Source organism: Rhipicephalus microplus, chromosome 8, assembly GCF_043290135.1.
Source record: "Rhipicephalus microplus isolate Deutch F79 chromosome 8, USDA_Rmic, whole genome shotgun sequence".
Classification (NCBI taxonomy): domain Eukaryota; kingdom Metazoa; phylum Arthropoda; class Arachnida; order Ixodida; family Ixodidae; genus Rhipicephalus; species Rhipicephalus microplus.
Genome location: NC_134707.1, coordinates 44,550,532 through 44,577,002, shown reverse-complemented (window position 1 = coordinate 44,577,002; position 26,471 = coordinate 44,550,532). Strand labels below are relative to the sequence as shown.

The following is a 26,471-nucleotide window of genomic DNA, read 5'->3' as shown; positions in this document are numbered from 1 at the left end:
CGAAGTCTTGGTTGATTCTGAAAAAAACACTTTTGTCTTCAATTGAGTTCAGCCATATATTTAGACGACTAGCCATTTCATTTCTAATATGGTTGTAATACTATTCTGTTTGTCATGTGAAATTATGTTCTGACTCGACACAATGGGCGCATTTCATAACGCCTGGCTTGCTCAGCGCCAATATCGCATAGTTGGGCACTTAATAAAGAATATAAAGTAAAGCATTATGTCCCACTTACGTCCTTTCGTAGTTTTCAATAATAGTTAGCCAAGAATTTTTTGTTTCGTCTAGTGCAACATATTGATTAAACAACTGTATGTAGATAAATATTTATTTTCTAAAGAATCAAAACTTCGCTAGTACTCATTTCAGTGTCAGGTTAGTTTTGACAATGTTGTTCGGCCTTTGTTTATATTTCATATAGGAATACAAAAGGCCCTTGACCAAGACTGATAGCGAAAACTGTGTACTAAGGCATGACTGACTGAACTCTTTTATTGACATATGGTAAAATGAAGGCCTAGTCCTGAACAGTGAAATAAATTTACGCGCACACAGATCAGTTTCAGGAACAGTCCTCCCGTTGTACGCAACAGCTTCTTGCTAGGGTACCGGCCGGCACCAAAATCTATTGACGACTCTGCGCCTACCAGTGCCGAGAATGGGGAGTATCGTAAGTATGACAATACATTTCTCGAGAATCTGCAAACAAAGAAAACATTATTTGTGCGTTGAAATTAGCAAAAAATAAAAGAAGACACTGCAGGCCAAATTAGTAGGACCCTGGAACACGCACGCGGTTTTGACTTTTATTCCCTTAGTTCTCGCTTTTCGCTACTATGGAAAGCACCCTTAATGTATCAAAAGCAACAATGCTGATAGCGATGTTCTTGTATGTTTAGTTCAACTAAAAAAAAAATCTGTCAGCCTCGGAATTCAGTGACGCACAACGGACCGCATGTAATCGGCAGTGACGTGTTCGACTTAAAGGTTAATACAACAGCTGTGCGTTTTCTTTCGCTTCATGCCACCGCAAGTGACACGTAATGTTCACATGATCCCAGCTACAGTGAACAATCGCGCACAAAAAAATATCAGATGACTTTTGATTACCTTTAATGGGAAGTGATTCGTATTTTAAATACCAAATAATTAAAGCAATAGCAAATTGACTCTAGGTGCGTGGTGCAACTGCCACTGATAGGCGCCTCTATCGATACGTCTCAAAGGCGCACAGCGCTTTAAACCACTAATTTATGGCAAGGGCAGAAAGAAATATCAAGGAAAATTTCCTTGCTGACCGTATGTTTGAATTTCGTACTTTGAAGATTAGTGAAATGAACTTTCGTTCACGAATAATCATCACCGTTTTCATATATTCATAAGCCTATAGCAGTTCTCCAGGGTACGACATGGAAGAGGGGGCGTGCTCATAAATGAGTGTACAAACAGTAATGAATAATGAATATAAAATGGAAGTAATATTTAAAAGAGAACCAGGTAAATTGCCAACACTGTCGAAGTACACACGTACTAGAGCAAAGTGAATATACCTTGTGAAAAACAAGCACTCACATTCGCTACAAATCAGCACAGAGAAGTCCTTTGTGTGCTTCAAAACATGATAAGGCCACTTTGGCTTACTACAAAGCGAGTTGAAAATTTTTATTCCTCAAGAGCTACTGACAAGAAACAATTCCTGAATGATATAGCATAGCGGTAATTTGTTGAATACAGAGTTTCTTTTGAAGCTGGTGGGAAGTTTCGCGGAAAAATCAATGTGTCTTTAAAGTGTGAAAAGTTGTGGCGTATAGCTTTTGAAAGAAGCATACGCGATAGATTTCATCAGCGCAGCTGGTTAGAAAGACGTTCGTTATGAGTAGATCACAGGCAATATATTGTGGCAGAACCATGGTACGTGTATGAAAAGTAGGATGATGTGTGGAAAGTATTTACTGTAATATTATTAAAAAATTATTGGTGTTCATTTCATGCAGCTTATTAAAATCATACCGTAGGTCCCCGGGAGACAATGAATCCAATGTTGTACATTGTTCCTCCCGTAGTCTGCAGATAGAAAAAAGGTCGTGTAAATATATTGATAAACAGCGTCTCCTTAAGATGTCACGTAATGTGAAGAGACAGGAGGTTCCACTGAAGACACACTAATTGCATAACTGGTGCCATGAATACATACAGTTGTAAGAAGACACAGCGTTATAACAGGTATTTTCTTTCAGCAATCTCTATTCTCTGAGTAAATAATTTGTGTGTATTATTCCACCGATCCAGTGATCAATTATAGAACCAGAGATGCTTAACATCAACTTGATCCTAAATCTTCACCGGTGATGTTAGTGGAACCTGTCACGGCAGGTGCGCGGTGGGGTGTCCTTGCTTTCAAAGAAAAATCACGTTAATTGGAAAGCTTAGAGGAGGAACAGGAGGGAAAGGAAAGGCGGGAATGTTAACCAGTCTGGAGCGACCGGTATGCTACTCTACATTGGGGGTAGGGATGAGGGAGTTTGAGAGATGGAAAAACATGAAAGAAAGGAGATCTTGCACACGTGTTGGGTTCACAAACGTTCATGACTTGTAAAATTTTGAAGCGCACTATTTGGCGCAAGTCCAAAAAGACGCGGTTTTAGTCCACTGGGGTTTCACTGAATGATGGAAGCTTCCTTGACTTCTTAGAAATGATGGTGATTGTTAGCCATATTTCTTCAAACGATTCAAGTACTGGGCTGAAGGCGTCCAGTACTTTGAGAGTGCTTCCAGGAGACATTGCACTCATGTGCAACAAGATCTCCCGGATGGCATCCATGAGAGAACTAAGCATAGTTTTGACTTTGCCATCTTTCTTATGTGTGTCATCAGCGGTTGGTGAAGACCCCTGAGTGGGCGTGGTCTGCCTACGCTCTATGGTTAGCGGATGATTTGGAAAAATAGGCCATTGCTCTGTAGAGATGGTCCTGTTTGAAGTCTTCTTTGAATTTGTCGGTCCTATTGCGGGGCTTGACTTACCGGTGCAGCAGTAGAGGTGGCGCTGTTGTTTCGAGCTTGCGCAGTCTTCGAGGTCGAACGATGGCACCAACGCCGCTGCCGACACCAAACTGTTTCGGCAGCATTACTCTTGGTCAAATTGTCTGTGACCATTTGCTTAAGCACCGTGCGCTCCTTCTTGATTCGAGGGCAGTCTTTCGATGAGGCAGTGTGTGAGCCATTACAGTTACCGCATTTAAGAACTGTGGACTGGCACGCATCTTCCGAATAAGGCTCTGTGCACCGAGGGCACCGTAGCCAGTTCGGGCATACGGCCTTGACGTGACCTAGTTTAAAGCACTTGCGGCATTGAAGTGGCTTTTGCACAAAAGGCCGAACAGGATGACGAAAATGTACGACTTGGACATGGAATGGTGTGCAATCCCATTGAAAACCAGTTTCACACAGCGTGACTTCCCAAGGAAGTGTACCTGAGTGATGACAGTACCTTTATTTGCCAGTTTGATGAAGGTAGGCAAGTCAGCATCAGGAATCGCAATGTCTACGTCGTATATCACACCAGCAATGTATGAGTCGTAAATCGGTGTAAAGGGCCGCACTTTGATGCCGTCTAGCTCACTCACTTGTTTGAGTGGTCCAAGCGCATTCACGTGGAATACGTCTATGGCGCGTATACTTTTTTCGCGTAATTACTCAGCTTTCCTTGATTTCATTAGGTACCACACGTTCCAAAAAAGCGGAGAGTGCTTGCCTGTTTAGCAGTTACAGATTTACTGAGAACTCTTCTGGCCCAAAAATGATGACGTGTGGCCAGCGTTCATGCCTTGACTTCATAGTCGCTGTACTCGCAGAGGAGGGTGAGGCTGCGTTGACGATCTTCATTTTTGTCCTCTTGCTCCAGGCAGGAATGAAATCATTGTCGGATGAGTTGTCTTTCAAGGCAGCTGAGTAGAGCTCTGTGTCCTCATTGTGACTGAGTGAAGTTTCTCTCTTCTTCGCGGTGGTCAGCCGAGATGACTGTTGGCCAGGTGGTCCCCCGGGAGGTCCCACGTCCATGACCGCAAGACGTGGAGCCGAGGCACTATACAAAACTGAAGGTTTCACGGAAAAATTGGAGAGCACTGAGACAAACGCTTGAATACCAGAACACTTCGTCGTCGTCCGGAAAAGCTTACAAGCACGCAGTGAACCTCCACACTGGCATGTGCAACATGCCACCGCCATGTGGGCCGTTCTACTAGGTTCGCTTGCATTGCCCAAGCGCTCCAGTTGTTTTCCTTCTTCTCCTCTTTGTCAGGTACATCCTATACTCCGACTTTTATGCTGTAATTCATTCCATGCAGAACCACCACTTACTGACGTGATGTGCTGGTGTACCCCCTGCGGACTGTTTGTTCCGCTGAATTCTGGATAATTCAGAAATTGGTGGTAATCAGCTGGCTAAACATATCACCCACGATATACTGCACAAGGCACCACCTATTTTCAGCTCGAACTTTTGTAAGAAAGTGGGAGTTCTGGGAAGAACAATAGGAAGGTCTCTTTTCGCCGTGTTATTCGGTGGTATACCTTAACCTGCAACGAGACAAGTGTAGTTATCCTCCCTGTAATGCAGGCTCGTCCTATGGTAATAAGAGCTTCCTTGGTTTGAGCCTCGCAGAATCTAAGAGAAGCAAGAAGGATGTCACAAATCACAAAAACATTTCTTAAACAAAGCCACAAAAATCCCTACACATTGAAACACTTACTAAAAGATTGGCCCCGTACCTGCATGTTCGTCTGTGAACATCGTCGAAAGACAATAGTCTTCTAGCTTAATACAGTGAATAGAATTGTGACGAGCGATAGCACAAGACGCTCGGTGCGTGTCGCGCGCTTTTGCGCAAGGAAAACGAAGAAGATCGGCGCAGAACTCGCGGGTGCTCGAGAAACTTGAAATAAAAAACGGGGTCTGGCAGCCCCTTCCTTATCTTGACAGTGTGAACGTTCTTCTTAGGCTGCCCCGGAACCCAGTATATCCAACGGCCTCATCGGTACGTCACAATTGGCTCCCAACTGCTCGAGGTGAACTTAGAAGGCGTTTACTTCTGTGCGGGGACGTCGCTCCCTGCGGGCTCTTTTGGCTCAATCACTTCACTTCACTTCACTTTATTTCCTTAAAGACCCCACAGGGGGGTGTTACATAAGGGGTGGGTTGTACAACAAAGATACAAAAGCCACAGGTTAACATTGCAGATGCATTGACACACTTTGAATAAAACGTGATGGACAGGTGATTGAAACAACATCGTGGGGAAGGTCATTCCATTCTTTGGCGGCGCGGCAGAGAAATGATGCAGAAAATGTTGAGGTGCCAGATCGGGGTCGGAAGACTTGAAGTGGATGGCCAGTGCGGGGAGAAATGCGTGCGGCGGGAGCGATGTAAGGTGGTTGGTGAAGTGAGCTGTGATACAACTTGTGGTACAGTGACAATGTAGCAATTCTGCGGCGAAGGGAAAGACTTAATAGACCGGATTCATTTTTAAGGGATGAAACACTGACATCGTAAGAATAAGAAGAATGAATGAAGCGAGCGGCACGATTTTGAACTGCTTCGATGGCGTTGATCAGATAAACTTGGTGAGGGCTCCAGATGGGTGATGCGTATTCAAGTTTGGACCGGATTAGCGACTGATAGGCCAGAAGACGAACGTGATACGGTGAGTGACGTAGGTGACGTTTTAGGAATCCTAATGATCGGTTGGCTGATGAAATCATGTTAGTGATATGCGTTCGCCAGGAAAGATCAGGGGTTAATGTTACACCAAGCTACTTGTAGGATACGGCTGTTTCGACTGGCATGTTAGCAATTTCATAGGAAAATTGGAGTGGGTTTTTGCGGCGGTGGAAGGAAACTAATTTGCATTTGTTAGGATTAAGGGTCATAAGCCAATGGTCACACCAGTTTAATGCTTCATTAAGGTCATTCTGTAGTGCTGCTTGATCAAAAGTGTTGGTTATTTTGCGGTAGATGACACAATCATCTGCAAAAATTGCGTCGGCTCCGTGATCCCAAGATGGCGACGTCTCCATGTTCTGTCGACGTGTTAGAGCAGCTGAATGACGCCACCCGGTTGGAAGCCTACCAGTCAGCTCTGTCCAAAAGCCGATGTCATAAAGACTAAGGTGGGTCGGCTTCGGAGTGAAGTGGAGGAACTGAAGCTGATATTTATCCAGGACCACGACGCCGCCAAATACCACGACGCACCAAAACCGTCTCTTGACTAGCAAATGAACGCAAGTCATGACTTCTTGTGTAACTTAGTTGCTGCACTAATAGAGCGCATCGAGCGTCTGGAGTTAAAAAGGCGTGAAAATGCCCAATGAAGCACGAGTGCAGAATAGAACAGTGCGTCGATAAATCTCAAACGTGGCTCGAGAAAGCAACAAAGATCATCCAGAAGCGATACTGCCATGTGCATATCTAATAGTGAAGACGCTCGCGACCGTCTTTCGAGTTTCGCGGTGAGCTCTTTACCACATCTCGGGAAAGATATAAATGTCTGGTTTCATTAAGTTAACTATTGGTTTGGAGCCCTCTGCGTTCCCAATGAGGTCGCCATACCAATTATTATTTCAAGGCTCTCAGCTAAAGACTTTACATGGATGTGTCACCACACGAAGGTTGCTAATATCAGTACTTGGGCTGACATGAAGGCAGCGTTCCGCCGACGTCATAACATGGACTGCGATGTAACATCTGAGCAGTGAATGTTCGGCGCAACGCAACGCGCAGGCTAGTCATGTACAGACTTCGCATACCAAAAGCTGGAATTGATAGAGCAGTGCAATTATCCTGTACTACAACAGAAAAAGTGCCAAGTTATGATGGCTACTCTGTCACCCAAGGCAAAGAAGCACTTTTTTAATAAAACATCTAAACGTCTAGACGATATGATAAGCTCCTTTCTGCGATTTGACCAGATCAGGGATTTGGAGGACACCTTGCAAATTTTGGCTGCGGAAGAACGCGAAACGCCATCCACAACGCCGTCCTCCGAATGCCGTGTTATGACAAAGCGTTCGCCTCCGAAGCCTATGCGCCATCGTCAACGTTCGGACAGCATAGAGTCTAGCTGTTCCTCAGATGATGAAGTAGCTCGGAGAAAGTTGCTAAAAGGAGGAATACGAAAGCGAAGCCATCACCATCGCGGAGATCGACTCATTTCCAATGCGTGTTTTTGAAAGGTCGTAAGAAAATACCCCGAGAGTTAGTAAACTGTGCTTGCACTGCTCCAAAATTAGTCATTTTGTCACACAGTGTCGTCTACCTCTAACTGCAGAATTTTTGAAGTGGCAGCAAGACCTCGAATCTTTCAGCTCATAACAGCCGGAAAACGAACAGCTGGTGACGCCGATGCCCGCGAGCAGTCGCCAATAATTGAGCAGGTGTGATGTGTCTCTGAAGCGGGTACTTTTTCTGTTCGAGGCACCATCAACGGACAAACTATTAAAGGCATCTTGGATTCTTGAGCTGTCAAAAGCTTTATTATGGTGCCAATAGTTGACAAACTTAAATTAAGCATAAGGCCTTCGTCTCTACGTTTGGTAGGAGGAAGTGGCCATCAGATATAAAATTTAGGTCGAGTCAGTGCTGTGGTGACAATGGACAATTAAACACTGCAGCATGACTTTGTTGTTGTTTCCCAGTCACCTCACGAAAGAATACTGCTAGGTGATGACTTCTTGCAGGCTTCAAGAGCCATCATCGACTGGGGCTTGGAGAGCTTCACGGTATCGGTCCCCCAAAGGCTACGCAAGGTCTACCTGGTTAGGGAGCAACCACGGCAGTTTTATCGTGGAACTTAGTTACTGTGGCTTGGCATCGCATGTCGGAGGATTAAAATCATTTAATGGTCATCACTGGGACAAAGCTTTTGTACGACCACTATTCAGTCATAGTGGAGCCCATGGTAACAGTTGTATCGGAAATACAACGAAGGTTTTGATCACGAAATTATCTTCTGAAGCCGTTTTGCTTCCTTATCAGATGACAATTAGCCTCATTGAAGAATAAAGTAGAATTGAGGATATTGAACTTTCTGTAGAGGACTGCTAACAGATCCTCCAAATTTCATGCCTTCCTTCTTCAGTGGACATTGATGCGCCTCCAGATTATACAGTCGTCGACTCGCAGCGCCGTTCAATCGCAATAGGAGACGTCAGCTTTAACATTGTAACAATGTTATCTTCCAATGAGCTGCAGGTCGTGAAGGATTTGTTGGTGCAACATTCGGTTTGATTTGTACATTCAACAACAGATGTAGGCTCCTGCACAGTTGAGCGACTTTTCATTCCAAATGAAAACGCAAATCAATATCGCAACGTCCTCCCAGATTGTCACCAGCACAGCGTGATCTTCTCAAAAGTATGATCAAGGACCTCATTGATGCCAATATAGTGCGACCTTCTCGTAGTTATTGGGCGTCACTCCTTGTCCTTGTAGCAAAGAAAGACTTAACAACGCGAATGTGCGTTGATTATAGACGCCTCAACGCCGTCACTGAAGACATTGTGTACCCTTTCCAAATAATTGAAGAGGCACTGCAGGCACTTACCGGTAACAAGTACTTTTCTGTTATGGACGTGGTGTCTAGACTTTATCACATCGCCATGCATCCAGATGACGTACAGAAGACGGCCTTCGTCACGCCATGGGGTCTTTATGAATTCCTCCGGATGCCATTTGGTTCTGAGGTGCCCCATTCACATCTAAGGGAGCCGTGCATACAATCATTGACGGTATTAAATGCGACAATGCCCTTGTGCATATGAATGATTGCGTAGACTTCAGCCGGACATTTGAAAAAACACGTTTCGCACCATCAGAACGTATTTAAAATGTTCGAAATGGCAGCTTGGAAGTTTAAGCCACAGAAGTGTTTCTTTTTTGGTACTGCAATTAATTACCTCGGGACACGTCGTCACGAAAGACGGTGTACTTCCTGACCCATCGAAACTGGCAGCAGTTCCGGCTTTCCGGCCTCCTCAAAATGTACAGGAACTACAATCATTCATCGGGCTCACATCGTGCTTCAGAAAGTTTATCCCGAATTACAGCGTTATCACACCAGCTCTTCGATCACTCCTAAAGAGAAACGCTACTTTTTCTTTGGAAGAAAATCAGCAAGTGGCATTTGAGACGTTAAAGCGCGCGTTGTGCCTGCGGCCTGTCCTTAAGCTACTCTTCGAAAAACCTGAATTTGGTGTCCAAGTACGCACAGATGCATTTCGGCTCAGATTGGGTGGTCTATTGCTGCAAGAAGATGAAGAGCAGCGGTATTTTCCAGTGCTATACTTGAGTCAATCTCTCAAAGGCGCAGAGTTTACTTATTGTAACAGAATAGAAAGTTGGGCGAGTTGGTGTATATTCATATTAAAAGAAAAGCGGCGCACAAAAAGACGGAGACAAAGAAGAGAACCACACACAGCGCTTTTGTGCGCCGCTTTTCTTTTAATATGAAGAGTTTACTTATTCTTCGAGGGAAATGGAAGCTCTTGGAATAAAATAAACATTAGAAGAGCTACGACCATACCTGATTGGTCGAAAATTTCAAGTTGTCCGCGACCACCACGCACTGTGTTAGGCCTTGCGCTACAAGGTAGGAAACTAACGGATTTCTCGTTGGTCACTGATTCTGCAGAAATTCGACTTTGTCATCTATAAATCAGGAATTCTGCACAGCACACCAGATTGTCTTTCCAGGAATCCCCCCATTGCTGATGATGCTGAATCAATTCTTGCAGTATCATATTCAGCACTGTGATTTTGTGACAACTTGGGTGGGGAGCAGCGTCAGGATGCATTTTGCTCTAAAGTCCTGATATTCTTTAGGGTGCACTGGGCACAAAAAAAAACAAGACAGGCGTGGAAAAGAAGTTTATCACACATAACTATGTGTTGTACAGTAGAGACCAAGGCTTAGTCAGCAATCGATTTCTCCTCTGCCTTCCTGCACAACAAGCTAAGCACTCCGTGAAATGCATGAAGGATGATACGGGGGCTACATGTGCATCAGGTGAACATTCGATGCCCTTAGGTCTAAGTATCACTGGCCGAAGGTCTATGAAGATGTCAGAGGATACGTGAGTCGCTGTGACCTTTGTCACAGGCTGAAGATGATGACATTGGTGTCTTACAATCTATTACGAAAAATAGAAGTCCACGGTGCATTTCACACAATTGGGATGAACATAAAGGGCCATTCAAAACTTCAAGAGGTTACAAGTACCTGACTATAGCCACTGATTATCTCACAAAGTTCGTGGAGCCAAAACCACCCCGGAACATAAAGGCCACAATCATCCAAAAGTTTGTCAAACGACGGATCATCTTGAAGCACGGATGCCAAGCCGCAATCATCACAGACCGCGGTACTCAATTGATGGCTTGCTCTACTAAAGCATACCTCAAACATCAGGGCATCAGACATGGTGCCACTACCGCATATCACCCCGCAGCAAAAGGCTTGTGCGAAAGAGCTAATAAAACAATCAAACAGATGATTGCCATTACTACCGCCGGGGGAGAAAGATGGGCCTATGTCCTCCCTTCTATTGTATTCTGTTACAACACCGGGTACCAAGACACGGTTCGCCAAACTACCTTCTTCCTGGTCTACGGTAGGGATCCGATGTTATCTTTAGATGTTGTATACAGCCGCCGAGAGCTTGAAGAGCTCAAAAAAGAATCCAACTATTTCACGGTAGTGCGCGAACGACTACAAAAAGCCAGGGAGCTCGCAGCCACGCACATCCGGCTGGCTCAAGAAAAACAGAAGCGGCACTTTGGCAAGCACCACAAGAACGCTGTGTTTGAAAGGGGCCAACTGCTCCTCTTCAAGGCTCCTACGTCCAGTTTGAAAGCAACTACATCGTACACCACACCTCACAAGACAGTTAACAAACTGTCTCCCGTAACTACGAGATCGAAGTCGCGGACAACATGGGAAGTGACATTGTGCATGTCGAAAAATTGAGACCATATATGAGCCCCATTGCTCACATGGAGCAACCCAATGCTTCGAACTAAGGTGTACATGGGTGCCATGCAGTGTAAATAGTTGTTGGTGCTTGTATATAGTTTTGTGTGCCTGAAAGTGGATAGACAACGTTTTGTTGACCTTTGTCAATAGTTACAGAAAGGGCTGTTCAACTTAGTTTAAGTAAGTCTGTCTTAGTGTTTTGTGTATGAAGTCGGGACGACTATAGTTTCCGAACCCGGGCATGTGACGACCGATATCAGACGACACTCGGTGCGTGCCTCACGCCTTTGCGCGAGGAAAACGAAGTATCACCGCCGAGCTCACGGGTGCTCGAGGAACGTGAAATAAAAAAGGGAGTCTGGCAATCCCTTCCTGATCTTGAAACAGTGTGGACGTTCTTTTTAGGCCACCTCGGAACCCAGTATATCAGACGGCCACAATGGCACGTCACAAGAATAAAGGATTTTTAGGGGTGAAGCTTATTATAGCGGCACCCGCTCGTCCCTCGAAGTGGTAGTAGTAGTAGTGTGTAACAAGTCTTACATTTTGTTCTCCAAGGTGGTGCCGGTGGGAGATTTCTTCTGTGCGTTTTTCAACAATAAAAAACTCGCAGCGTGCGCGTTAACTAAAAACCGAATTCTCCTGTCTCTTTTCTCACTTAGCAGCCATTGGCATGTACATTGAGCACTGACAAGGAAGGGTTGCTACGTTATACTCGCTGGGCGTAACCTTTGGTTTTAGCAAGATTTAGCGAGCGTTTGGTCACAGTGTCATAAATACAGTGAACTAGTACATACCAAGAACTTCAGGTGGTTAAAGGTGAGAAGTAGACACGAAGCGCAAGCCGTAAGAAAGTGTGCGTGTGCCTCCTCTCGTTCAGTCCTTGGAATGTCCGCTGGATGGCAGTTCTTCTATATGAGCAATATATGATTAAAAGATGCGAGATGGTGGTACTTGGAGTGTTGAATAGGTGGACGAACGGACACACAGACAGTTGCATGGACGGACGCACAGATGGCTGCACAGACGGATGGACGCATGGACGAACGCAGGAGCGAATGCACGGACCAACGCAGGGATGGACACACAGATATACGTGCGGACGCACGAACAGGCACACGCACGGACGGGCTATGGACGCACGGGCGGCCACACAAACGCACGCATGGGCGGACAGAAGCAAGAACGAATGGACGGACGGATGCTTCGCCCCACTCTCCATCATTCACTCCGTGGGTATGCTGCTATTTTTCAGGTAGTCCTGACGAGGATGAGTGGTGGAGCACGATAATTTACCAGTTCAGTCTCACCAACACGTTGAGGCTCGGTGTATGAACAAACCAGAACGCGGTGACCCAGCCATCGGGGCGCTGGCTGGTTATGAGGAAACGCTAGCTTCTGACGACGCTTCGATGAACGAGGGTGAGCCTGCCAGGCAGTTGGACGAACATTTCGAGCCGGTAGCCCGACTTGTGTTACTTGCCTGTCAGCACCGAAGTCCATAGGCCCTCGACAGAAGTTCAGGACTGGATGGCCATGGACTCCTCTATCGAAAACGTGACGGCACGATGACCCGGACGGTTGAAGTCTTTAGCGCCCGGTCTGTGAAATCTTTAGCGCCCGGTCAGATGACAACCTTCCACTCACCTTGTCCTCTTCGAACTCTATTGCTCTTTTCTGTCTCCGGATCTTCCTCGATTTCTGCGTCACTTTTCCCGTTCTAATTGGCTATGCTGAAGTTTCGTGGTGCCCAGCCAATGGCCCGTAGAATATATGCGGTAGCTTTACATTGGTTCTTTTTCATTTTGTCCTTGTTACGCCACGCATCTTCGTGCTCTGACAAGGGGACGTCTCTATCAATGTCGTCTTCTGCCTCGGCCACCGATCACCCATGTTGTTCTTTTTTTTTCTTGTTGCGCAATTTAAACGCGCACTGTAATCGTCATGCCCCCCTGCTCATTAACTCTGCTAAAAATGGCGTTCTGCAGGACAACTATTTCGATTGTCTGATAAACACCCTACACCTTTTATTTATTCATAAATGTTGATCTTGCTCTGCTATCCCGATTGGCGCTATATATATGCAGACATCTGACACTACCTTTTCTACTGCCCTTGTGTTTTGCGATCCACCGCTCATGCATCTGCTTTTCTGACAGCGAATAGCTGGCTGGACAAAGTCTACGTCGAAGGGGAAGAACAGCATTGACTGGTGACGCAGGTTGTCGAAATGCGTGGCCTATGACTTTCGCCGCAATAAGTCTCTATTACTACTAGTACTACTACTACTACAACTACTTGCGAGAGCCGAGCACTTACAAAGGTGTATATAAATATATGACTGTAATCGCGAGCTTGTAAAGACGGCAACGCTGAAGTCAATCGAGCATAACGCTTGGTGCTATTGGACTACATACCTTCCATCTGGCTTGCGTTACGAGAAATGTTACGCCAACAGCACTTGGCCCCTTTTGGTTTTTATAGGCGAAGCGCGCTAAAGCGCGGAGCTGGAACGCGTTCGGATTACTGATTTCTCTCCATCCTCCGCCTCCGACGCCGACTTTGCAAAAGGTCATCACCAATGAGGTGACGAACATTGTAGCACAAACTGTAGCCATGCCTTCCTTTGAAAAACCTGCATTCAATAAAATATTCAGCTTTTACATATCCAATTCGAAGTTCAGAAATTAGACAACATGTCACTGGTATGATATAGACATTTTCAGTACTGTTCTTTTATTAGTATATATTTAGTGCCCGCTTTTATTGTATAATCGCTACACTAATAGCACGCGAAGAATTTCTTTCAGTGATGCGAAAAAGTGCAGTACTTACCACGGATAATTGGTTTTGGCAAATATACGTAACTAATACATCATCATCGCACATCTCGTCGTATGATTGACATTGGCGTATTGAGTGGCGGGCTGCTTCCTTGTCGAATGCTGTATGAGCATGAATGGTCCAGTTGTAAAAACCTGCGAAATATCAAGCAGTTTTTTTACATTGGGTCATTACCTAAGGTTATCTTCTATATATATATAAAACGTTCTAGCTCAAGTGGCGCAAGCGAAATATTCCAATTAAATATCACCTCTCAAGCGCTCCGTACAAATGGTTAACAAGATAAAGTTTAAACGTGCGGTACCAGTGTTTAGCACTGGGTTCAACGCGTCCTGGCACTGATACCTGTCACAATTATTGGTTTCATGTTCGTGCTTCTTCATGAGGTGACATCGTGAGATAACCGGTTACGTGGTTTGCAGGATCCACACACCACCGGTGCATGCATTACCGCTCGCACTTAAGCGCGGCTTCGAAGTCTGCTGGATCGTCGGCACGCAGCTGCTGCCGGCAGTCGGTCTCTCAAGCCTGTTTTAAATGCGAAGCATTTCTTAGCGAACTTCGGCGACTTTGAGCAGATCTATCTATCTATCTATCTATCTATCTATCTATCTATCTATCTATCTATCTATCTATCTATCTATCTATCTATCTATCTATCTATCTATCTATCTATCTATCTATCTATCTATCTATCTATCTATCTATCTATCTATCTATCTATCTATCTATCTATGTGAATGGATGACGAAGGTATGTGACTGGTGCAAATTTGATAATCATGAGATGCGTGTCATGTAACAACATGAATACATGCCGCACTGATCACGCTAGCTTCACATATGCCAAATGGTATTACGTGACGTTAATGGAGAACGAAGGTATGTGACTGGTGCAAACTTGATAATCATGAGGTGCATGTCAAGTGAGAACATGGCAACATTTATTTATTTATTTATTTATTTATTTATTTTACCCTCAGGGCCAAATGGCATTACAGAGGGGGGTGGGTTATTTACAATAAAATATTGAATTTAACAAAAAAAGCAGTGAATACGGTTAAATCGTACAAATAAATTTGGAAGAGCACAATGTTTGTTAATATGCTGTATAATAATACATGTTAGGTAATACAACAACAAGCCTAAATATACAATGTTAGCTGTTGCAACAAAACACAAAAAAAAAAGAACTTATTACACAATGTTAGCTAAAGCATCACGGAACAAATTGTTATCAGTAATAGCAACAATGTCACCGGGAAGTCTGTTCCACTCCTTTGATGTGCGAGGCAAAAAAGAATTAAAAAAAGTTTTTGTGTTGCATGAAGGGATGCCTACTTTGTGATGGTGGTCAATGCGGTGGGAAATGTGCTGTGGGCGAAGTAGTAGTTGGGCATGCAAGATGGGATGATGGTAGATCTTGTGAAATAGAGTTAGACGGGAGACTTTTCTGCGAGATGCTAAGGAAGGAAGTGCAAGTGAAGTTTTCATGGTTGAAATGCTAGCGGTTCTGTTATAATTGGACAATATAAAACGAACGGAGTTATTCTGAACAAGTTCAAGGGAAGTTACCAGGTTATTATAGGTAGGGTCCCACACGGTTGTAGCATATTCTAGTTTAGAGCGTATTAGTGTTTTATAAAGTAGCAGTTTTAAACCATGTGGAGCGTTAAAAAAGTTACGTCGTAAATAGCCAAGCATGCGGTTAGCATTGATAATGATGTATTCAATATGAGTTGTCCAGTTGAGGTTAGTTGTTATGTGAACTCCAAGATACTTATAAGAGTTAACAGAATCCAAAGGAATGTTATTAAGATAGTAAATAGGTGAAGTAGTGCAACTTCTTGATACACGCATGATTTTACACTTTTTAATGTTTAGGTCCATTAGCCATTTATCACACCAGTTAGATATAGCGTTAAGGTCAGACTGCAATATATTAATGTCATTATCGGTAGTAATTTCTCGAAAAATAACACAGTCGTCAGCAAATAGATGAATTTTTGATGATACAACTGATGACAGGTCATTAATATAAATGAGAAACAACAAGGGACCTAAGACGGACCCTTGCGGAACGCCAGAATGAACTTCGCGAAATGGAGAATTATGACAGTTGGCAGTAACGAATTGTGATCTGTTAGTGAGAAAGCATTCAATCCACATTAGTAGGTTACCGTCAAGGTTTAGTTGGTGTAGTTTGTAAAGTAGAAGTCTATGGCAAACCTTGTCAAAAGCTTTTGAAAAATCTAAAAAAATACAGTCAGCATGGGATGATTTATCAAGGATCTGATGTAAGTGATGAGTGAATGATATTAGCTGTGTTTCACATGAATATGTTTTACGGAAGCCATGTTGTGCTGACGTGAAAAATGAATTTGATTCTAAAAAATTGACTATGTTTGTAAATATTATATGCTCGAGCATTTTACAACAAATACTGGTTAAAGAAATGGGACGATAATTATTCGAAGAGTGTTTATTACCAGATTTATGGAGTGGAACGACTTTTCCGATTTTCCATTGACTAGGAATAGTAGAAGTATCTAGTGACTGTTGAAAAATTTTAGTAACTATAATGGAACTATAAGCGCTAGTATTTTTTAAAAATTTTGTGTTAATACCATCATAACCAGGAGATGAATCGTTCTTAAGTGATTCAATGAGACGTACAACTCCAAGAGTTTCGATAATCACGGATGACATGGGTGAATAATTGTGCAAGGTTGCGCTAGGTAAATCATTATGGCTATCTACGGAGAAGTTTTGGATAAAAGAATCGTTGAGAACAGAAGCGCAAAGGGCTTCACTAATTTCGTTACCGGATGAATCGATCAAGGAAATATGATTGTCAGATAGGGGGTTAATAACTCGCCAGAATTTTTTTGCATTTGTTTGTAACATAGACGGCAGGACTTGAGTGAGGAAGTTGTCTTTAGCGGATTTTAGTGCAGATATGTAGATGGATGATGCAGATTTGTAGGCAGCCCAGCGTGGGTGGTTAGTGGGTAAACATCTTGCTGCACGATAAAAACGTTTCTTTCGGTTAGATAAGCGTTTGATGTACGCGTTGTACCATGGCGCACGTGCGTTAGTTGTGATAGTACGGCAAGGGATATACTTATTGGTTAGTTGTTCAACTTCATCTGCAAACATATCCCAGTTACACTGCACTGAACGGGTATCAAAACTGCTTAGAAATATGTCTAGAAAAGTTGCTAGTTCACTGTTTATCTTGTCAAAGTTGGCTTTTTTATAGTCCCGTATCTTTTTCTTTTTTTTATCTCTATTAGGACAGGGTGCATTAAATGAAAATGAAAGTAAAGAATGGTCACTGATACCTGGTGCGTAGGTTATAGCGGTAACAAAGTCTGGTCGGTTTGTTAGTATCAGATCAAGAATGCTAGCACTGTTAGTAGTTGCCCTAGTCGGTAAGGCCACTACTTGCGTCAGGGAAAACGTTGAACATAGGTTAATGAATTCATTTGGTTGCGGCGAAGACGGTAAAGAGTAGGGTGCGTATGCGTTCCACATTATACTAGGAAAGTTAAAATCTCCGAGGAGAAACAGGGGATGTGATGGAAATCGTGTGCAAACTATATTAATTGCGTCGTGAAGTTCATCGACAAATGTTGAAGGTGAAGAGGGAGAACGATAGCATACACCTAATATTATCTTATGGTGTCCAATGGTTACTATAGCCCAGACTAGCTCTAGTTCAGTGTTAATATGAATACAGGAAGAAGGAGTGTCTTTTGAGACTGCCAGAAGAACGCCGCCTCCCCTGCGCACTGTCCGATCACAACGGTACATGTGAAAATTGGTTGCGTCATCAAAGATTTCTTGATCGCGGACATGCGCATGGAGCCAAGTTTCAGTCAATGCAACTATTTTTGCGCTACATGTATCAATAGCTGATGATAAAGAATTATATTTATTTAGTACACTTCTAACGTTAGAAAAAATGACAGATACCTGAAGATTTGATTTGTGGTCACCTCCCCTCGCGCAACCCTATGTAGTCGTGTTCACAGAAGAAGAAGCTCTCGCATTATTGACATAATTGGTACGTTTTTTCACCTCTAGAACTTTGTCGCACTCGGGAAAATACATGTAACATTTGTTATTTAGTAGTAACTTGTTGTAACGCAGCTTAAGTGGTGAAGAACCGGCCTGAGCTTTCCCAAAGTCAATAAGTTTTTTACGTGCCTGCCTCGTTGCCACAGAGAAATCTTCGCTTACTGAAATATTCTTATCTTTTAGTTGATTGCGCAGTGACAGCACTTTCTCTTTCGTTTTGAAGTCAGTGAACTTGGCGACGATGGGGCGGCACTTAGTGGGTGAAGGGTTACCCAAACGGTGCACCCTTTGAAATGACTCGCTGGAAAAACTGTCAAGAATAGCAGAAATAGAATTCGTCAATTTCGCCTCGGTTTCTTGCCACGTTTCTCTAGAGTCTGGAACACCATGAAAGATTAAATTGTCCCTTCTGGACCTGTCCTCTAGCTCGGTTAGTCTAGATTGCACGTGGTTATTCTCGTCGGTTAGTTCTTCTACGGCTTTTTGCACACTTGCTAATTCTTCAGTCATAGTATCCAGTTTGATCGATTTTTCTTCCAATTCGTCAAGCCGCTTCCGGATACCAGTAATTTCAACGTGAATGTTTTTTTGTCCGGCTTTAATTGCTTTTACATCAATAGCAAGCTCAGACTGACACTGTGAGCTCTGTAACGAACGCGAGTGCACGTCTTTCAACATATGGAATAAGACATTCATTTGTTCGGCAGGGTTTTCGGGTAACTCATGAAATTCTTGTTGTGTTGTGGCACGGGTATTGGGTCCAGGGTTAGTCTCAATGTCGCCGGAACAAAGCAAGGTGTGAGCCATTGAAAAACATTCACACAGAGTCTCGCACAACACCCGTGGGCACGGGAACAGCAGTAGACAGCGGTTGTCAGATTTTTTAGCGTGTAGTAAAGGAGTACACACCTGCATGGTGAAGAAATAGCGGCTTAGAGCTGTGCAGAGACCACTGCTCTCGTGCCCACTGAAGGCGGTGTCCAGGTGTTGCTTCTTAAAACTGTCGGTGGCGATTGCTGCTGTCGTCGATGGGGCTGGTGGATACTCAAAGAGCACCCAAGGGGCGTCAGAGCTCGGCATGTGTTGATCGGCTACGCTGACGAGGTTCGTTGTCGGTAGCGGCGCACCTACATGCGCCAAGCCAGCAGAGCAAATTGATAACCACGGCAGGATGTTCGCAAAGAAGGCCTGCATGGTGAAGAAATAGCGGCTTAGAGCTGTGCAGAGACCACTGCTCTCGTGCCCACTGAAGGCGGTGTCCAGGTGTTGCTTCTTAAAACTGTCGGTGGCGATTGCTGCTGTCGTCGATGGGGCTGGTGGATACTCAAAGAGCACCCAAGGGGCGTCAGAGCTCGGCATGTGTTGATCGGCTACGCTGACGAGGTTCGTTGTCGGTAGCGGCGCACCTACATGCGCCAAGCCAGCAGAGCAAATTGATAACCACGGCAGGATGTTCGCAAAGAAGGCCTGCATGGTGAAGAAATAGCGGCTTAGAGCTGTGCAGAGACCACTGCTCTCGTGCCCACTCTGCCATGCCACACATGCCACAGTCAAGGCGCCATGACGCCAACATGCCACAGTCAAGGCGCCAATAGATTTCGACGTGACGCGGTGCGCCTGCTCACCGGCGTTCATTTCGTCGTGTCAGGTGGGCGTTGCTACGCCAGGTGCCGGTCCTGCTATATACTCGTTGGCACGCCCCGCGCTGCGTTGCTTTGACGCATGCACGTTTCCGGGCGTACAGCCCTCCGTCACGAAAAGAGGGAAACGTAGTGTTGTCTGGGTAACGCATTGGCGCGAAATACAGCATGTCGCATTTCACGCCGGTTGCTATTGGGCCGATCTAGTGAACACTAGTCGCTCAGGTCACGCCTAGCGTGAGACTGTAGAGTGCTCACATTTTGCTAACGTAGCGTCGCTTTGCTCAGCGTGCACGCGTTCAATGCTACCTTGGAGCACATTGATCCCTTCATGATGTGCTCGATGCCGTTTTACTAGCTCCACGTATACCAAATTTGGTGTCACGTGACATCTATTGATGACAAAATATATGACTGGTGCAAACATGATAATCCTGACACGCGTGTCATGTAAGAACATGACAACATACCACACTCATAGCGTGCTCGCGGCCGTTTGACTAGCTCCACATATACTAAACTTGGTATCACGTGACGTGAATAGATGACTAAAGTAAACGACAAATCCAAGCATGATAATCATGACACGGAAGTCATGTACGGCATCACTTACCTTTCCCTTGTAATGTTGTGCTAATTTTAAAGTGACGTATCAACATTTCTCATTCGTGCTTTGCATAGCACGGTAACTGTGCCATGCGTAAGACTGTTGACTTTGTGTTTAAATTCTGACCATTTAGGATTATAGCGTCAGTTTTTAAAAGAGCGGCCGATTATAGCCGAGTTTGAGAATTACTAGTAAATTGATGGCCATGTTTTGCGCTGTAATGTCTGTGTCGGTTGTTCCAGGAGCCTTGACTATTGATCGGCGGCGTTTTGTGACCTTGCTGAAAAGTGTTTCAGGTAACTCTAAATCAGCAGACCATGTGGTGACGCTGATTGCATAAGTAAGACCTGACAACAGTGCGGTAGTACGTTCAAAAACAAGTACAAAGTTGAAAGCGCACCGTGGTCTAGGATCTTGCTTCTAAAAATATTCGGGAAAATTTTGATATCCCGCTACCTTTCCCAGGTACAGTAGTTTTGTTGATACTGGTCTGCCCCTATTCACTTTCATAATAGTGCATGAGAACAACATATCTCGCTAGTCTTTTTGTAATCTGCAACACATGATGCTTTAGCGAGCACGAGAATGATGAACCGTATCTGAATGTGCCTAAGCTTTGACCTTACGTCTTCGTGTATGCCGCACTCGCTTTGTGTTAAGATAAAGTCCTGAAATCCAACTGAAGAGGTCCAGAACTAGTTATTTGAGTGCTGTTTATTGTTTCTCCGCCTCTTGTTGTAAGGCATAGAGCAATCCAACGAAGTAGATATTCACCATTAAGAGCCCTGTTGTCGGGGATCAGGTGCGGCGATGGCGTAGTGGTGAGAGCATCCGCCTCGCATGCAAGAAGTTCGTGGTTCAAATCTCGGTGCCGCGCAGTTCCCAACCGGAAAAAAAAATCCGCGTGTTGATGGAACTACATTAAGAGGCCTGGGGTGCGGCCTCACCGGTAACCGCCGCCGGGAACGCACTCCCTCACCACAGAAGGATTGGCCACCCTGGTGCAGTATCTGGCCACTACCTCCTACATGCATACGTCAAATAACTCACGGCCCTCAGTCCCCAGCAGCTGCGAAGCAACTGACCACGGCGGCGGTCAGATCTGCAAAGCAGCAGAGGGTTCTAAGAATCTCTGGATCCGGACAGGCCGCCATTATAACCTGAACTTGGCAACGTTTAACGCTAGAACCTTATCTAGTGAGGGAAGGCTAGCTGTACTATTCGAGGAGCTAGAGGGTGTTAAATGGGATATAATAGGGCTCAGTGAGGTTGGAAGAACAGATGAGGCCTATACGGTGCTACAGAATGGGCACGTCCTTTGCTATCGGTGCTTGGCAGACAGAAGAGAACTGGGAGTGGGGTTCCTAATTCACAGAAACATAGCTGGCAACATAGAGGAATACTATAGCATTAATGAAAGGGTGGTAGGTATTGTAATTAAACTGAATAAAAGATACAAAATGAAGGTAGTACAGGCCTACGCACCTACATCAAGCCTTGATGACGCTTCAGTTGAAAGCTTCTATGAAGACGTGGAATCGGCAATGAGTAAGGTAAAAACACAGTATACTATAGTGATGGGCGACTTCAATGCAAAGATAGGAAAGAAGCAGGCTGGAGACCAGGCAGTAGGAGATTACGGCATCGGTACTAGAAACGCCAGAGGAGAGCTACTAGTAGAATTCGCCGAACGCAATAATTTACGGATTTTGAATACCTTCTACCTAAAACGAGGAAACTGCAAGTGGACATTGAGGAGCCCTAATGGCGAAAATAAGAACGAAGTAGACTTTAAAATGAGTCCACACCCAGGCATCGTGCAGGATGTTGAAGTGGTGGGCAAGGTACGATGCAGTGACTATAGAATGGTACGGTCTCGAATTCGCCTAGACTTGAAGAAGGAACGGCAGAAACTGATACGCAAGAAGCCAATCAATGAGCTACCACTGAGACAGAAAGTACAGGAATTCAGAGTGTCGCTGCAGAACAGGTACTCGGCTCTTAGTGAGGAAGCCAACCTTAGCGCAGATACAATGAATGATAATCTGATGAGTATCATTAAGAAGTGTGCAGTGGAAGTTGGAGGCAGGGTAGTTAGGACACTGGCAAGCTTTCCCAGGAAACGAAGAACCTAATTAAGAAGCGTCAAATCATGAAAGTGTCAAGTACAACAGACAAAATAGAACTGGCAGAGCTTTCGAAGTTGATTATTAGACGTAAGGTATGCGATGTAAGAAGGTATAACATGGAGAGATTAGAACATGCTCTCAAAAACGGAGGAAGCGTCAAAGCAGTGAAGAGGAAACTTGGGATAGGCAAAATTCAGATGTATGCAATAAGGAACAAAGAGGGCAAAATAACTACCAATATGGATAGGATAGTTAAAATAGCGGAAGCGTTTTACAGAGATCTGTACAGTAGCCGAGACAACCACGACCCTAATACTATGAAAACTAGCAGTAACCCAGATGACACCCCACCAGTAATGAAAGAAGAAGTCAGAAAAGCTTTGGAGAGCATGCAAAAGGGCGAAGCTGCTGGTGAGGATCAGGTAACATCAGATCCGCTGAAAGATGGACGACAGATTGTTTTAGAAAAACTAGCCACCCTGTTTACGAGGTGTCTCCTGACGGGAAGAGTACCAGAGTCTTGGAAGAACGCTATCATCATCTTAATACATAAGAAAGAAGATGACAAGGACTTGAAGAATTACAGGCCAATCAGCTTGCTCTCTGTAGTATACAAGCTATTTACAAAGGTAATTGCTAACAGAATAAAGAAAACATTATAATTCAATCAACCAAAGGAACAAGCAGGATTTCGAACAGGCTACTCAAAAATTGACCACATTCATACTATCAATCAGGTAATAGAAAAATGCTTAGAGTATAACCGACCACTATACATAGCCTTCATAGATTACGAGAAGGCGTTTGATTCAGTAAAAATATCAGCCGTCATGCGGACACTGCGAAATCAGGGCGTAGATGAAGTATATATAAACATTCTGGAAGAAATCTACAGGGGATCAACTGCTACCATAGTGCTTCATAAGGAAAGCAACAGAATACCAATCAAGAAGGGTGTTAAGGCAGGGGGACACAATCTCCCCAATGCTATTCACCGCGTGCTTACAGGAGGTTTTCAGAAGCCTAGAATGGGAACAGTTAGGGATAAGAGTTAATGGAGAATACCTTAGTAGACTACGCTTCGCCGATGACATTGCTTTGCTGAGTAACTCAGGAGACGAATTGCAACTCATGTTTACGGAGTTAGACAAGGAGAGCAGAAAGGTGGGTCTTAAAATTAGTCTACAGAAAACGAAAGTAATGTACAACTACCTCGGAAAAGAGCAGTGCTTCCAGATGGGTAATAGTGCACTTGAAGATGTAAAAGACTATGTTTACTTAGGGCAGGTAATAACCGCAGAGCCGAACCACGAGATTGAAGTAACTAGAAAAATAAGAATGGGGTGGAGCACATTCGGCAAGCACTCTCATATTATGACAGGTAGATTGCCACTATCCCTCAAGAGGAAGGTATATGACAGCTGTATCTTGCTAATACTTAGCTACGGAGCATAAACCTGGAGACTTACAAAGAGGGTTCAGCTTAAATTGAGGACGACGCAGCGAGCAATGGAAAGAAAAGTGGTAGGTGTAACCTTGAGAGACAAGAAGAGAGCAGAGTGCATTAGTGAACAAACTGGGGTTAAGGATATCATAGCTGAAATAAATAAGAGCAAATGGACATGGGCCGGGCATGTAGCGCGTAGACAGGAAAACCGCTGGTCATTAAGGATAACTAACTGGATTCCCAGAGAAGGGAAGCGGGTTAGGGGGAGACAGAAGGTTAGGTGGGCAGATGAGACTAAGAAGTTTGCGGGTATAAATTGGCAGCAGCAAGCACAGGACCGGGCTAACTGGCGGAACATGGGAGAGGCCTTTGTCCTGCAGTGGACGTAGTCAGGCTGATGATGATGATGGTGATGATGATGATGATGATGTCGGGGATCAACTGTGTGCTGTCTAGATGGCCGACGTCGTGGCGGTTGGCCTTAATCTGACTGTCTCAATCTGCAAGTGGCCCGCGGCACGTTGGTTCATGCACGTCAGCCCGAACATCATAGTTAAACATCTGTCTTCTTGGTTAATTTTGTGCCAAAAGGCAACAATAAACAAGAGAAGAATTTCCGGAGCTCGTTTTGTTTTTGCCACTATTCTAAATAAGGCCAGCAGATAATCAAGTTAATTGTAATGATTACGGGAACTGTACTATTTGGGACATAAGTATGAAAAACGTATAGGGGACGCAAAGGCAGCTTGACGCCCAAAGGAACCTAACGAGAAACCTTCGGATTGCGTGCTTGATGCCCTTACCGATTGAGCTACGGCAGTGGTTGTCTACTTATCCACATAAGGGGGTACTTATGTACATGAAAACTTGTAGGTGTAACTCAGTGCTGCTTGAAGCCGTCAGATTGAGTGTCGCACAACGTTTTCTTTTTTACAAGTTGGCGCTACGTAGCATGGTTCTTGTTACGGCAGACTCGATGCCTAGCGCAGCATCCGAAAGATCAGTAGTGAGCGGTTTGCACGTAAAAATTGACGTGCTACGTGACACTGGTTGAAAAAAAAAGAGGTTTGAACTGATATTGCTAGAGCTGTGTAGAAACTGCTCTCACTAACATTAACATTCTTCGTCACACTTATTAGCACTGCCAGCCTTTTTTGAAGAGCTACCAGAACAGTGACATGAAGTCGGGCTTAAAAAGCAATGTACATAACAAAAACACAAGAAAATAAATGTTCGCAAATGAAACACACAGTTTAACAACACATGTCAAGATAATATGACAAATATTTTATAACTGTGAGTCCGTCAACTAGACATTGCGAAGGAAACCAGAAATACTAAAACACATATAAAAGGAAATCATCAGTATCATTGTCAAATTACAGTGCTCGTAATTTGCACACGGCATCTAAATCTCAGAACGTGAGATCAAAGTACACTATCGAATTTATAGCTTTTGAAAACTCGGTGATTTAATTTTCTGAAGCACCCGAAGCTTGCAGTTTATGTAGGCATAAATTTGTCTTTTTGAAACTCACGTATTCAAACACAATATATTTTTTACAACAAGTGGTACGCGTAATTGCTTGAGATGGCCATGCCAAGCCGTGTCCAACCTGTTTCCTCAAGACGTTGTCTCTGACCTAGCGTTCGAATCAAAATTGCGCCGACGTGACTTTAAAGGAAGGAGGTTGAATCGAAAGCTTGTGCTTTACTTAGGGAAGAGTGACATTCTTGAACCGGTGGGTACTACAGAAACAATGTGGCTGGTGACGAGGCATTCGGGTTGAGTAACCAGGTGTAATCTGTGAAGGCACTTCGGTTTTTTCAATAATTTGAGCTGAAAGACCCAATTTATTGCAAACGTTATTTCCGATGTACCGCAAAGATTGCCTAAAGGAATATCGACGCCTTGAGATTCTTTGAGTTCCACCTATTTCTAAGCCCATGAAGCTCAAGCACTTTTGCCTACATTGAAAATGAGGCTGCCACAACCGGGATTCAAAGCCGCCACTTTACCTCATCAGTTCGGTAGGTCCAGCTTAGCACTGTGGAAATATGGGGGCTACATACGTTTCAATCGCACTGGGCTCTCTGGACCAGCTGAATGCTGTTGAAAAGAATTGGTATGCTTGTGAGTCAGCTGTTACACAGGGGACAAATATATGACATCTGTTGAGTCAATTTGTCTTTCCAGATACACTTTAAAACAGCTGGGGCTAACATTTTGCGCAAGCGGCATGCTGCTTATAGTCGGCGCATAAAACATTCCCAGCACACGAATGATTGCCTTTGTTGTATTGACAATGCTTGGATGTGTTTCTTCCGTTCCACAATAGAAAAAAAACGCAAAGGGAACGCTCGTAGCATTGGTTCATTTCTCCGTCCATCCGGCAGAAATCCTGTTCATGCAGGTTCACTGTGGTAAAACTCTCCTTTAGAAGAACTGTTATAGGCCTGTTTTTGCAGCTCATTGTGGTATATTACCAGCATTTACCCCAATCAACGAAATGATTTGATTACCTGGATGTACGGGTGCACATTAGTTGGAAGGAGTCACTTTCAGGGTTCAATTATTTATATCAAATTAACTACCAGATAATAGAGTAACAGTTTGCTTAAAAGCAAGTTGGGCTGGGTGAAGCGTACGTAGAAATCAAAAGGTAGGTGGTAGGGAGGTTAACATGGCATATT

The 26,471-nt window shown here is 44.2% G+C and overlaps 1 protein-coding gene across 2 annotated transcripts; it reads right to left on the bottom strand.

The window, feature by feature from the left end:
- Positions 1-468: 468 nt before the first annotated feature.
- LOC119165795 (uncharacterized) lies at positions 469-25,932 on the bottom strand. 2 transcript variants are annotated; one of them, XM_075871657.1, is made up of 5 exons: positions 25,797-25,932; positions 13,864-14,006; positions 13,446-13,663; positions 2,015-2,068; positions 469-703 (listed from the first exon to the last, which is right to left on the bottom strand). In XM_075871657.1, exons 3-5 carry the CDS (start codon positions 13,644-13,646, stop codon positions 605-607), a joined length of 354 nt encoding a protein of 117 aa, XP_075727772.1. In that variant the 5' UTR covers positions 13,647-13,663; positions 13,864-14,006; positions 25,797-25,932; the 3' UTR covers positions 469-604. The 2 variants fall into 2 exon arrangements, with proteins under 2 accessions (XP_075727772.1, XP_075727773.1); XM_075871658.1 differs by lacking the exon at positions 13,446-13,663.
- Between the last annotated feature and the right edge of the window lie 539 nt (positions 25,933-26,471).

What these genes read in the sequence shown, in the direction of transcription:
- LOC119165795 (XM_075871657.1), bottom strand. Translation starts at nt 13,646, where the DNA reads ATGGCTACAGTTTGTGCTACAATGTTCGTCACCTCATTGGTGATGACC. An exon ending in TAACGCAAGCCAGATGGAAG is followed by an intron (nt 2,069 to 13,445) that starts GTATGTAGTCCA and finishes TTCTATCTGCAG; the next exon opens with ACTACGGGAGGAACAATGTA. An exon ending in TTGTCTCCCGGGGACCTACG is followed by an intron (nt 704 to 2,014) that starts GTATGATTTTAA and finishes CTTTGTTTGCAG; the next exon opens with ATTCTCGAGAAATGTATTGT.